Source organism: Trachurus trachurus (genome assembly GCF_905171665.1).
Source record: "Trachurus trachurus genome assembly, chromosome: 19".
Lineage (NCBI taxonomy): Eukaryota > Metazoa > Chordata > Actinopteri > Carangiformes > Carangidae > Trachurus > Trachurus trachurus.
In genome coordinates this window covers 3,033,552-3,047,930 of record NC_139913.1, presented here as the reverse complement: position 1 = coordinate 3,047,930, position 14,379 = coordinate 3,033,552, and the positions used below count along the sequence as shown (strand labels likewise).

The 14,379-nt window shown below is 41.7% G+C and overlaps 1 protein-coding gene across 1 annotated transcript in view; it reads left to right on the top strand.

Moving 5' to 3' along the window:
• The first annotated feature begins 11,795 nt into the window (after positions 1 to 11,795).
• rnf213b (ring finger protein 213b) overlaps positions 11,796 to 14,379 on the top strand; it is a 41,213-nt gene continuing 38,629 nt past the window's right edge. The window contains exons 1-4 of the mRNA XM_083994812.1: positions 11,796 to 11,841; positions 12,530 to 12,680; positions 13,307 to 13,995; positions 14,078 to 14,236. Coding sequence (XP_083850938.1) covers positions 11,813 to 11,841; positions 12,530 to 12,680; positions 13,307 to 13,995; positions 14,078 to 14,236 — 1,028 coding nt within the window. The 5' untranslated portion in view covers positions 11,796 to 11,812. The remainder of the gene's footprint in view (positions 11,842 to 12,529; positions 12,681 to 13,306; positions 13,996 to 14,077; positions 14,237 to 14,379) is intronic.

Genomic DNA, 14,379 nt, shown 5'->3' with positions numbered 1-14,379 from the left:
AATAAGTAGAAAAATCTGCCACTGAAAGCAAGTTTTTGTGCTTGTAATAAGAAAGAAAAACTTGCTCCACTGTCAGATTTTTCTACTTATTTCAAGTGAAAATATGATTGAAAGAAGTAAAAAGTGTCTAAAAAATCTACTTTGTAATGTGATGAGTCTTATTTTAAGTAGAATTAGATTTATTTTGACTAGAAATGACATTTTGACTAGAAATAAGACAAATATTCTTGGTAAGAGTTTGAGTTTTGCACCAGGACCAGAGGGACGCTGTGTTTACATCACTTCACTGAGTAAAGAAAAGAAAAGAGAAGCTGTCGGTTCCTCGTGTCCTCGTCTCCTCCTCCTCCTCTCGTTGGGGGGGGGGGGGGGGGGGGGACGTTCAAGTGAAGCACTTTCGTCCCTCATCCTTACACCCCCCCCCCTCCTCCTCCCCCCCCCCCCCTCCTCTTCCTCCTCCTCCTCCTCCTCCTCCTCCTCCTCCTCCTCCTCCACGGCTCCAGTAACTCCTGTTGAGACTCAGGACGACAGCAGAGACTCAGTGAGGACGTTTCCTCTCAACATCGTCATCATCATCGGCGCCGTCTCACTCTCACTACGTCTTCTGGAAAAAAAATGATGTTGCTGTGTTGTATAAAAAAAAAAAAACATTTGAGGAATGAAACTGTTATTTAATTCAGCGTCTTTTCTTTTTCTTTTTTTTTCTGGTTTGTTTTTCTTTCTTTTTTTTATTATTATTATTATGATCTGATTGTAGCGAAACCTTAAAACATTTTGAATCTTCAGCGTTGGACTCTGCTCAGTCAGGTTTTTATAGGTCCTGGTCTCCTTGACGACGCCCCCCTCCCGCCTCCCCCGTCTCCCTCTCTTCTTACTTAACCGTACAATCATTTGGTCAAACCCCCTTCCCCTCCCTCCCCCCACCCGGACCTGAAATCATACACTGCAAAAATTCAAAATCTTACCAAGAATATTTGTCTTATTTCTAGTCAAAATAAATCTAATTCTACTTAAAATAAGACTCATCACATTTAAAAAGTAGCTTGTTTTTAGACACTTTTTTGCATTTTCAAGCAAATTTTCCACTTGAAATAAGTAGAAAAATCTGACAGTGGATCTAGTTTTTCTTTCTTATTACAAGCACAAAAAACTTGCATTCACTGGCAGATTTTTCTACTTATTTTAAGTGAAACAAGTGAAAATGATCTAAAAACAAGTTAATTTTTAGGTGATGAGTCTTATTTTAAGTGGAAAGAGATTAGTTTTGACTAGAAATGAGACATCTTGACAAGAAATAAGACAAATATTCTTGGAAAGATTTAGAGTTTTTGCAGTGTGAGGAGCTCCAGAGTTGTTTCAGCTTTAGCAGAGAGTTTATTTTCAGTATTAAACGACTTTGAAAGGTTTGGAATCGGCCCCCCCACTCCCCCACCCCCCCCTGAGTGGAAACGGTGCAAAGAGCTACTCACACATTAACTTCTCTCCCCCCTCCCACCCTGAACTGGTCCCTGAACGTCTCACTGGTTTGTTGGAGTTGTAGCTTCTTTTGGTGGTTTTGAACTTGAGCAGAACGATATGTAGCCCCCCCCCCCCCCCTCACCGACCCCTGACCCCCCCATCATCACTGTACTCGCTGTTAGGTGCTTCTAGAAAACTACTGGTGCTGCCACTTCTCCTCCACCTCAGCTCCTTCCTCCTCTTTCCTTCTCTTCCTCCTCCTCTTCCCTCCTCCTCTTCCTCCTTTCTCCTCCTCCTCTTCTTCCTCCTCTTCCTCCTTTCTCCTCCTCCTCCTACTCCTTTTGCTCCTTCCTCCTCCTCGTTCTCCTCTCTTTTCTCCTCCTCTTCCTCCTCCTCCTCTTCCTTTTTCCTCTTCCTCTTTCCTCCTCCTCCTCTTCCTTTTTCCTCTTCCTCTTTCCTCCTCCTCCTCTTCCTTTTCCTTCCTCCTCCTCCTCTTCTTCCTCTTTCCTCCTCCTCCTCTTCCTTTTTCCTCCTCCTCTTCTTCCTTTTCCCTCCTCCTCCTCTCCTTCCTCTTCCTCTTTCCTCTTCCTCCTCCTACTCTTCGTCTTTCCTCCTCCTCCCTCCTCCTCCTCTTTCCTCCTCCTCTTCTTCCTCTTTCCTCCTCTTCATCCTTCCTCCTCCTCCTCTTCCCTCCTCTTCCTCCTCTTTTCTCCTCCTCTTTCCTCCTCTTCCTCCTCTTTCCTCCTTCCTCATCCTCCTCCTCCTTCCTCCTCTTCCTCCTCCTCCTCTTCGTCCTTCAGCCATTAAAGACTTTGCTGCTCAGAGTGAGGTCCGGTCATGTGACCTCTGTGGGCGGGATCACGACGGGCGGCTCGTCTGTGATTGGTTGTTGTGTCTGCCTGTGTGTGTGTGTGTGTGTGTGTGAAGCTGCTTCCAGGTGGAGAGGAGCCGGGGTCAGAGGTCAGTTTCACCTCTGATGATCCGGCTGAAACCGGCTGAAACCGGTCGTGTTGGTTCAAACCGGTTCTTTCTCTCTGTCGGGACCAAAAACCTCCAACAGCTTCAACTCAAGTCGTTGTCGTTGTCGTCGTCGAGTCCAGTTGTGGCTGCAGATGTGTAACTTTTCTAACCTGAGTCGGACCTCACACAGCTGCTGCTGTCCAGATGTTGAGGCGTCTCAGGTGTGTGTGAGTGTGTGTGTGTGTGTGTGTGTGTGTGACTGAAAAAAGATTTAAAAAACGACTTTGCATGACTTTAACGTCTTTACAGATTTTCTTTTTTTTTTCTGGTGCTCCTGTGAAACTAGAGCAGATTTTTAAGAGTTCATCTTTAATACTAACGATGCGAAGCTAACAAACTGCTCATTTCCCATAATTCCACCTTGTCGACCCTCCACCTGGACGAGTGAGTGTGTCTGTGTGTGTGTGTGTGTGTGTGTGTGGCTCTTTAATCCCTCTGAGCTGTGGAGTCGTTCTGTGTCGGTGAGATAGTTTCAGGCTTCGACCAGAGAGAGAGAGAGAGAAAGAGAGGTGAGGTGAAGTGAAGTCGTTCGGTACCGTCGAGTTAAAAACCGGGGGGCTGTTGCCGGGGGAAACGGGCCTGTTTCCCAGTTTATGGGATGGGAAGAAGTGTTGAGTTGAGTGGCGGGCTGCAGATTCAACTATTTATGAGACGTGTGCTTCTTGACAGTAATTCCATTGATGAAGTGAGAATATATTTTTAGTTGTAGATTAATTTGGAGAAAGAAGAATTTAAAAAGTTTGTATTTTTTTGCCCATGGATGATCTCATTGCCCCTCCTGCCCCCCCTCCTCTGCCCCTCTGCCCCTCCCTGTGAATCCTCGGAGAGCGGTTGATGTGATGTCATCGTGCTAGCGGATGGCAGCGACCTCGTTCCTTTTGTACTGATCCAGGGGCGGTTTGCTGAGCGAGCAGCTCTTGGAGTTACTGCAGGTCCTCACTTTCCACTGAGCTCAGCCGACTGAGGAGCCGACGCTGTAACGCTGTTCACCTGGATTTGAAACAAAATAATAAAAAAAAAACTACAACAACAAAGAGTCGGTGTGTCGTTGCTGTCTGTCTGTGTGTGTGTGTCTGCTCGGAATTAAAGGGACAACGAGGAACGAGTTTTGGAAAGCGAAGTGTTTTTTTCATGCTACATTTCCCATGAGCCTCTGCGAGCACGGTGAAATTCTTGGACCGGTGCAAGACGGATGAAGGCGAAAACATTTGCCAAGAATGTTTTCATTCATCAAGAATGAAAGTCGGAGGTTTGAAGACGATCGGATACCGTCGTAGTTCCGACCATAAACGATGATTTGCCGACGTTATTCCCGTGATCCGCCGGGCAGCGTCTGCGAAACCGAAACTAGGAAATGCTGGGCGAGTCGACCACTAAATAATAATAACAAAATAACAAATCGATAGAGACAAAACGATATATTTATCGAAAATGGACCATTAACAAGTGGGTAACGTAGATTCATCCACATTAATGTGAGACTTTTTTATAACGGAATACAAACTCCTTGTTGTCCCTTTAAACAGAAACTCTGCAGGATTTTCACCTTAAAGGGAACATGTTCTGCTCCTTTTCCACAAATTAAAATAGTTCTCAGGTGTCATAAAGATGTTTCAGTCAAATCCCCCAATGATCAAACATCACAGCTCCCCCCCTTCTTTCGGTCCCAGGTTAAGGTGGAGTTATGCAAATTCAAAACCTAGTTACATCATTGCCAGACAACTCTCACATTTTGGGGGCCGGAAGGCAAAACAAACATGTTAAAGAGCCTTCAAAAAGTGATATTGCCATAATATGCTCCATTTGTACCGGAAAGCTACAGTCAACGTTGAGAAAGAGTATGAGAAAGATTTGAAAAAGTGGCATATTGGCATATGTCACAACTTCCACAATAAAGACAAAAGATTGTATCAGCATCATTTTCCAGGCCTATGAAGGAAGGCAGGAAGGTCGAATGGATAGAAGGAAGGAAGGAAGGACAAAGGGGTGGAAGGAAGGAATGCAGGAAGGATGAAGGGAAAGAAGGAAGGAGGGAAGGAATGACAAATAAAAAGGAAGGAAAGATAGATGGAGGGAGGGAACAGATTGGGTCAAAAAGGAAGGGAGGGAGGCAAAAAGGATTGTTGAAAGAAGGAAGGGAAAAGGGAGGAAGGAAAGAAAGATGGAGGGAGGGAACAGACCAATTGGATCAAAAGAGTAAGGAAGAAGAAGGAAGGGAAAAAGGATTGTGCAAAGAAGGAAGGGAGAAAGGAAAGATGGAGGAAGGGAACAGATTGGGTCAATTTGACCCAGAAGGAGGGTTAAACTAGGATCTTGGCTGTTTCTGCTCTCTGACCTCGGCCTGCAGCTGTGGGAGGAGCCGGACCTCCTCATCACTCAGCAGCTCCCTGACTCTGACTCTGCAGGGGCCGTCGCCATAGCAACAGGTTAACGTCCGTGATGCTGGAGTCACATGTTGCACAACGGCTTCATGTCGTATTCACATACTTTGATCATACAGTAACTGATCATTTGCTGCACAGGCATCTGGTTCAGTCTGGTTTTCATCATCATCATCACACACACGTCAACAATAAAACTCATCAGCTGCTTTCAAAAGAAGTGAGAGTTTTATATTCTCAACATCTGCTTCAACATTAAGTCTCATAATGATGCACAAAAACACGTTTCCATATGGTTAATCATAGATAATCATTATCATATTATATTATATTATATGTAGCTTAGTGTTTGGTCTGAGTTCTGAGTTCTGGTCCGTGTGATGCAGATGTGAAACAGATGAAGAGCGAGAGGAATGTGTAGGTTGAACGTTCAACATCAAACATGTGCTGCAGGTTCCTGAGGACGGAGATCAGGTTACACTGACTTCACCTCCTTTAAGTTTCCGTGTTTTCACTTTAAACCTGAACGATGGCGACTGAGTCGGATCCAGTTCATCCAGACGTCACGGCCTCAGGAGGAACTGATACAACAACATCTGTGACGACTGAAGGAAACATGTTTGTGCCTTATATACACTGCAAAAACTCAAAATCTAACCAAGAATATTTGTCTTATTTCTAGTCAAAATGTCTCATTTCTAGTCAAAATAAATCTAATTCTACTTAAAATAAAAACTTTTTTTCAAGCAAATTTTCCACTTGAAATAAGTAGAAAAATCTGACAGTGGAGCAAGTTTTTCTTTCTTATTACAAGCACAAAAAACTTGCTTTGACTGGCAGATTTTTCTACTTATTTCAATTGAAAATGAGTTTGAAACAAGTGAAAATGATCTAAAAACAAGTTGATTTTGAGGTGATGAGTCTTATTTTAAGTGGAAAGAGATTAGTTTTGACAAGAAATGAGACATTTTGACAAGAAATAAGACAAATATTCTTGGAAAGATTTTGAGTTTTTGCAGTGTACAACTATGTATGTGTGTGAGGCTCAGATGGGGAGTGCAGCCTGCAGACCCTCCCTCCTTCACTCATAATAAGCTGCTGCACAGACGAGGTCACACACTTCATCACACACAGTCCAACAACTCAGCTGCAGGTGGGTTTTATCTTCCGTTTTATTATTCTTTCTGTTTTATCTTTTAGGAGTAATAGTTTTGAGTTGAGTTTTTTACGACTCTCTGACACTTTGTGTTTGCAGCCAGAGATTTGAGGATGGCGGCGGTGGCTGGACTGGTGCTGGTCCTGTCGCTGACTCTCTGTGCTGCTCAGACACAGAAAAGCAGCCAGAGACCAGAACCAGAGCTCAGGAACGAAGGTCAGACACCGAACCCACTCGGTCTCCTTTCACCTTTGAACTTTGTTATCATGTTTTGTGTTTTTTTTTATTGACTTATCTAATAGAAAAATCTATTCATAATGACCTTTTTAAATTGAAAACTGATGCATCTGTATTTGTCTTTGCACTGCAAAAACTCAAATATTTGTCTTATTTCTTGTCAAAATGTCTCATTTCTAGTCAAACTAACCTCTTTCCACTTAAAATAAGACTCACCACCTAAAAATTTACTTGTTTTTAGATCATTTTCACTTGTTTCAAACTAATTTTCACTTGAAATAAGTAGAAAAATCTACCAGTGAAAGCGAAAGTTTTTTGTGCTTGTAATAAGGAAGAAAAACTTGCTCCACTGTCAGATTTTTCTACTTATTTAAAGTGAGAATTTGCTTGTAAAAAGTAAAAAGTGTCTAAAAACAAGCTGCTTTTTAATGTGATGAGTCTTATTTTGAGTATAATGAGATTTGTTTTGACTAGAAACAAGACAAATATTCTTGGTAAGATATTTGAGTTTTTGCAGTGTGGTTTATGATCATTTACCTGAAACACTTTGTGAAGCAGGTTCATTATCTACAGTTTTTTACTATCTACATTTTCACAGAAGACAGTTTTAACCCAGGTGTCTGTTGACCTGTAAATCACTGTAGTGGAGGGGCGGAGTCTCTTTTCTCCTCCCTCTGTCCCACTTTGCTTCTCTCTTTCTTGCTCTTTTTCTTCTATAGTGTAACCTAATTTTCAGTGCTGATACTGGACGTAAACCTTTATGCCTCTCGCTGTTCTTCCTCCTGTTTGTGGTTTTGTATTCTTGGTTTATCAATAACCATCTGATATCGTACCACCCACTTCCTCATCATTTAATCATTTAACTGTAGGCTACATATTGCAAATACAACCCTGCTGTAAATAACACACACAGATATATATTTATCCAGTATTCATTATTTATCTCATTGCACCACTACCTCATTGTTTATTTAAAACGGTTTGCATCGTCGCCCGCGGTGCAGGAGAGCAGAGTTCGAACCCCACCTGGGGCAGTCCGTACCAAACACTACGCAGAGGGCCACATAACATCGGCTACACTGCAAAAACTCAAAATCTTTTCAAGAATATTTGTCTTATTTCTTGTCAAAATGTCTCATTTCTAGTCAAAACTAATCTCTGTCCACTTAAAATAAGACTCATCACCTTAAAAATTAACTTGTTTTCAGATAATTTTCACTTGTTTCAAACACATTTTCACTTAAAATAAGTAGAAAAATCTGCCAGTGAAAGGAGGTTTTTTGTGCTTGTAATAAGAAAGAAAAACTTGCTCCACTATCAGATTTTTCTACTTATTTCAAGTGAAAATCAGCTTGAAAGAAGTAAAAAGTGTCTAAAAAATAAGCTACTTTTTAATGTGATGAGTCTTATTTTAAGATGAGATTTGTTTCGACTAGAAATAAGACAAATATTCTTGGTAGGATTTTGAGTTTTTGCAATGTACATCAGGTACAATGTTGTGTTTGGTACGGACTACCGTTTTGCCAAGAGGTCAATGACCGCTTGGCAGTCTGGTTTGCACGTTCTTTACCTTCTGTTACATCTGCGCACACCTGACATAAAAATGTGATTCTGGTTCTGAATGGTGTTGTTTGATGACGTCCTCACCTGTCGTGTGTCTCACCTGCAGCAGAGAGAGCGAACACCAGAGGATGCTCCAACCTCACTCTGGTCTTAGACAACTGGAAGTACGCCATCATGACGCAGGTCAAAGATCTGCTGCTGCACGACCACAGGACCGTGCTGCCCGACTACGGACGGTAACAACTCTCATCTCACTTTTCTTCTTTTAAAGGGATAGTTCAACATTTTGGCAAATTGGCCCATTGCAATAATCCCTATAGTCATAGCAGTAGGTTCGTTACCTTTAATTGTCGGTGCAAGCTATTTTTAGAACGGCGGAGCAGAGCCGTGAGCTGCTCAGAGCTACGCTACGGAGGCTCATGGGATTTCTTGGTTTCCCTCATCAAACTCATCAAATACACAATCCAACAACTCCACAACGCTCTGGTGGACAAGTTGTGAGCTGCACATTCACCACGCTATGAGATAATAACACAACGTTACCACACAGAGTTGTTTTAGAGGGAAATGCAGAGACTGCTTGATGAAAAACTGTCCCTGAAGGCAAGGTGTTATTATCTCATAGCGTGGTGAATGTGCAGCTCACAACTTGTCCACCAGAGCGTTGTGGAGTTGTTGGATTGTGTATTTGATGACAAATAAAGGTAACAGACCTACTGCTAAGACTATAGGGATTGTGGCAATGGGCCAATTTGCCAAAATGTTGAACCATCTCTTTAATAATAACTCTTCTCTGATGATGAAAGATGTTTATGTTGTTGAGCCTGGTTCTGATTGGTCCCTGCAGCATCCAGCCCCTGTCGGACGCCCTCGGCGACCTCTACAAGGAATTCAACGCCCTGAAGGAGCGTCTGGCCGACCTCTCCTCTAAGTTCGGCGGCGTCGAGGCCTTCGTGGACATTCTGAGATCCGTGAGGAATCAAGCTCTGGCCCGAGGGAAACCCAGACCGCCGACGCCGTCAGAGCGAAGAGTGGCGGTCGCTGCAGTCCGACCCAAAGGCAAGAAGAGAACCAGGGTGGTGGTCCGCAAAATCAAGAAACCTTTAGCTTAACCCTCTTCTTTCCTTTCTTCCTTCCTTCCTTCCTTCCTTCCTTCCTTCCTTCCTTCCTTCCTTCCTTCCTTCCTTCCTTCCTTCCTTCCTTCCTTCCTTCCTTCCTTCCCTTTGTCCTTACACTGCAAAAATTCAAAATCTTACCAAGAATATTTGTCTTTAGTCAAAATGTCATTTCTAGTCAAAATAAATCTAATTATACTTAAAATAAGACTCATCACATTAAAAAGCAGCTTGTTTTTAGACACTTTTTACTTCTTTCAAGCAAATTTTCCACTTTAAAGCAGATATCAGTGGAATGTTTTTGTTAATATAAGTCCTAAATAGTCCTATTTTCCGTCAGCAATCACTTACATGAAGTATTTCAGCCTAAACACGAGTCTCTCCGTCACTCTGCTCTGCTGTAACCCGAGGAGAAAATTTTCCTTGTGGGATACAAGTGTTATCCAATGAGGAGAGAGAACGGCATGAAGGGCTGTGTGTGCAGCCAAGGGATGCGCGTGAATGTGGTGACGTAGCACGAGGACCAATTGATGCCTGACAAGGGCGGGGGCTGCTAACTCATGGTGCGTTCAAAGAAACTCGTACTTTGTGTTTTTCCTTCCTGTGAAGTCATACCAGTTCGATCTGGTACGAGTTCACGGGTCGGAAGTTACGAGTGGCCGTTATAGGGAACTTTCACAGACAACAGGATGGTAAAAACACGAGCTACGGGTTACCTGGAACGCTACCAAGTCGTAGTTGTGACTTGAAGCTGTAACTTACGGTTTCAAAAGCCTGCCTTGAACGCAGCATTAGCCGAAATGGCCGTGAAGCTGATATCTGCTTTAAATAAGTAGAAAAATCTGATAGTGGAGCAAGTTTTTCTTTCTTATTACAAGCACAAAAAACTTGCTTTCACTGACAGATTTTTCTACTTATTTCAGTTGAAAATTAGTTTGAAACAAGTGAAAATGATCTAAAAACAAGTTAATTTTTAGGTGATGAGTCTTATTTTAAATGGAAACAGATTAGTTTTGACTAGAAATGAGACATTTTGACAAGAAAGAAGACAAATATTCTTGGAAAGATTTTGAGTTTTTGCAGTGCACTTCTTCTTCCTCCCTCTTTTGATCCAATTGACCTGATCTGTTTCCTATACCTCCATCTTTCTTTCCTTCCTTTTTCCCTTCCTTCTTTCGTCCCTTCTTTCCCTTCTTCCTTCCTTGAACGAATCTGTTCCCTCCCTCTATCTTTCTTTCCTTCCATTTTCCCTCCTTCGTCCTTACTTCTTCCTTCCTTTTTTTTCACCCAATTGACCCAGTCTGTTCCCTCTCTCCTTTTCTCTTTCCTTACTTTTTCCCTTCCTCCTTTCCTCCCTTCTTTCCCTTCGTCCTTCCGTGACCCAGGAGGACAACAGGAGGGACGAGCGGTGACAGGTGAGGTCACATCTCTTCTCCTGTCGGTGAACTGAACTCACACTGTCGTTGTTTTCACCGCGGTCGCCACTAAACTGAAGAACTAGGAAGAAGAAACAATTAATCTAAATAAATAATAACCATGATGATAAAGTTTCTCTGTCAGAGCCATTAAAACATGTTTCCTCTCTGTAACTTATTTATTCTTTCATCTTCACTCACTAAACTGCTTCAAAAACACATGTAAAGCTAATAAATGATTTGTTTTCCCTCTCATGAGCTGTGTGGTTTGATTAAAGTCTTGTCAAGAGTTCATATCTTCACCACAAGATGGCGTCCCAACATCAGGACAGAGGAGTGCGGTCACTTTCACTACAATAACAAACTGTATATGTTTGATCTGTGATTATTGGATGGATTTGTCTGTAAAAAACACATTTCTCACAACAGGTCAGGGTCACAGTTGTTCATGTCACAGCCGTGTTATTACTGTTTTACATTTCTCAACAGATACAGTATTTGTTTAATTAGACGTTAAAACAAATAGGTCAAAGAAAATATAAAATAATGACCTCATATCAAAAGAAAGACAAATAATTAACTAAGATACTTCATACCACTGAAATCCTGAGTCATGTAAATCATTGACTGCTGGGTTTCCACTTACCAGACTTTCACTAGGAAACTGCTGAAATGGAAAGTGAAGACTTTGAACTTCCTATCAGCACATGAATGCAGCATCATCATTTTTGTTATTGAATATTTATAATGATAAAAAAAAAAAAAATAATTTATAACATTTCAAATGAGAGTAGCCTAAATGAGAACCGGTGCCTCAGTGAAATAAAAAGCCTAAATATACAAAGGTGAATAAGACAGAGTGTGAAGTACAAAGTGAGAGTAGTGAAATAAAAGAAAACCAACAAGAAACAAATGTTATTCAACATTATAAACATTTTAATACAACATAAAGATATGTCCCATAATATAAAACATACCGTAAACAAATAAATGTATGATGTAACCTACTTGTCAAATCATGCCCTCAAACAATATAATGTAATAATAATAATAATGTAGCTATATATGATGTAATATTGCAGAAACTTAAGGAACTCAGTGTGACACTTGTCCCTGAACGCACCTCAGCGCTCCACTGTAAGTTTCTTATTTGACGGGACTCGGACAGAAATGAAACTGAAACGGCTGCTGTTGCGTTCAGGGACCGTCAATAAAGTTACACTCCGAATAAAACCCGAAAACCCCTCAACGCGGTTTAACTTTTAACTTTTTATTGACCAGAACCGTCGATTATCAATCAGAGTGATCGATTACTAATTAATACGGTGTAATCAGAGAGAAATAATTGGGTTTATTATTTAAATTCCCGCCCACTTCTCCGCCGGGATTAATTCTCCACGGTCCCTTAACGTCTCATAAAGTCAGTGACAGTGGGAGGTTGATAAACATTTCCTACATCTCAGCTGTTTGATGCAGAGTAGACTCGTAGCTGCTGAAAGGTGAGTGAAGCTTCATTAAAACTGACATATAACTACAGATTAAACATCTTATTGAAGCTGAGCGACTTGCTTCCTGCAGAAAGATGTTGTTGAATGTTTGTGTTGTTGAACTTCATCAGTAGGAAATAATCTCGTTGTTTTCCGCGTTACAGGCAAATTGGCTCAGATACAAATGAATTAGAGACATTTCGTGTGTTTCACTGTCATGTCACAGTCAGAACATCATATTCAATCAATCAAATATTCGGTTCCAACTGTGATAATGTGATGACTTGCTGTTTTTCATGTTTTATATGATAGAAAATTAAATATCTTTGGGCAGTAACATGGACAAAATGGCACCTAAAGTAGTGTTTATCCCCCTGGTGTTCATATTTTAGTATTTCTGTATCTGTTTTTATTGATTGGAAAAAATAAAGTAAAAAAAAAAAAATATAGCCTATATATATCTTTGGGCTGTGGAAGCTCTGATGGACACTTTGCAACATCTGAAAACTTTGTCTAGAATAAACAATCAATATATGGATAATAACAAAAAAAATATATTGGCATTGGCAACTATGTGGTGTTTTTGCCTTTGTTTGTGGTTGTGTTACATTTGGAGATGGTTTATGAGAGTTCAAAGTCTCTCAGCTGGATAAACAAATTCACTCAGGTCTGACTGCACCTTCTTTATTTTCATATTCAGAGACAGAGACAGAGATCAGGGAGCAGGGAGCAGGGACTCCCCTAAGTCCCTACAGATGGAGGGGACAGCAGGAGGCAGCGGCCCCGGACCCCGGGAGGGGGCGAAGGAGATGGAGGATGTTGCGACCAAACGACCCCGGAGAGGAAATAAGGTAGAAAATGTATAAAGTATATACAGCTCTGGAAAAAATTAAGAGACCACTCCCAAAATGATCAGTTTCTCTGGTTTTACTATTTATAGGTATGTGTTTGAGTAAAATTCTATATTTTTTTTGTTTTATTCTATCAACTACCGACAACATTTCTCCCAAAATTGAAAGAAAAATATTGTCATTTAGAGCTTTTATTGGCTAATGACTAAACTAGTCTAAATAACAGAAATATCAAGTCTTTTCAGACCTTGAATAATAATAATGCAAAGAAAACATGTTCATATTTATTCCTAAACAACACAGCAAGAATATTTGAACTCAGGAAGAGTTTATAAATCAGTTTTTGTGGGATAATGTCAATGTTTAATCCCAGCAGTGGTTTTTATAATCTTCCTATAAAACCAGATGTTGTTTGGTTCAGTGTCTCATTAAGTAGAAGGAGTTGTGTTTGTGTTGGTGTTTAAAAACAAAAAGAAAAGAGAAGAATGACTGTCATACATGTAGAGATGCTTTTAAGAAACATTTGTGAAAGTGGTCTCTTATTTTTTTCCAGAGCTGTATATAAAAAAAAGAAAAAAGAAAACACTCTGAAATGATGTGAAACTCCATAAATCTGTGTGTTTCAGGAACAAGGCTCGTGCAGCCCCAGCAGGACAGGTCAAGACAAAGAGAAGAAGAGGAGGAGAAATACCAGAAGACGAAGAAGAAGTAAGAGCTCCAACATTAAAGGTGCAGGTGTCAGAGGTGAGAGCGCAGAAAAAGAGCAGACGATGGAGGCCGTGGAGTCGACGAGCTGCCAGACTCAGACCGGGCAGGCTGAAGAAAACCTGGACAGAGGAGAGGACGGGGGAGGACAACAGCAGCAGCAGCAGAGAAGAGTCAAGACGGCGTGGGCTCAGACTCAGACCAAGAAAAGCGAAAGTCGAAACCAAGTAACACAAACTCCAGTTGTTACTCACAGCGACAAGGAAACTCAGACGGACGACGCTGAGCCGCGACAACGCAACACCAACAAGGAGGGGACTGAACCTGGAGCGAGCGACGCTGGAGTCAAGATGGCGGACGACGGAGCCGCTCCGTTAGCAAAAGACAAAAGTCCAGATGGTGATGCAGCAAAGTCCGATTCAGCCACACAACAGGAACCAGAGAAACCAGAGTCCAAACCCAGCGAGGAGGGTCCTGCTGCAGAGTCCCAAACCCAGAAACCACAAGAACCAGAACCAAAGTCTTACGCCAAAGTCCTGTCTGGAGACGGGACGAGTGGGAAACAGTCCAAGATGGCCGCCGGAGAGAAGTCAACATCCCAGAGCACACGGTGAGAGCGAGACTGACGTCGACCAATCAGATCCCTGTAGGTGAAGCTGTGAGTCTGAACATGTCTGTTTGTGTCTCCACAGTGACCGCAGCCCTGTGAGGCCGCCACCCAGGGCCAACACCTTCACCTTCCACGTCTACGCTGTGCTGGACAAGAAGTTCAGATTCAATCACGACATCGACACTCTGATGTTGTGTTATGGGGACTCAGAGTATGAGCCCCTGAAACTGACACATTTTGTGTGAGTAGCCTATTCATGATGTGTACATGCTTTAAATATATTCATAAAAGAAAATTGAATTTGAGCCCACTATGGGTCTTAAAATTAGTGTAATCACTCATCTATCAGACGATGTAGCCCAAAATTTGTGCAAAATTCTATTT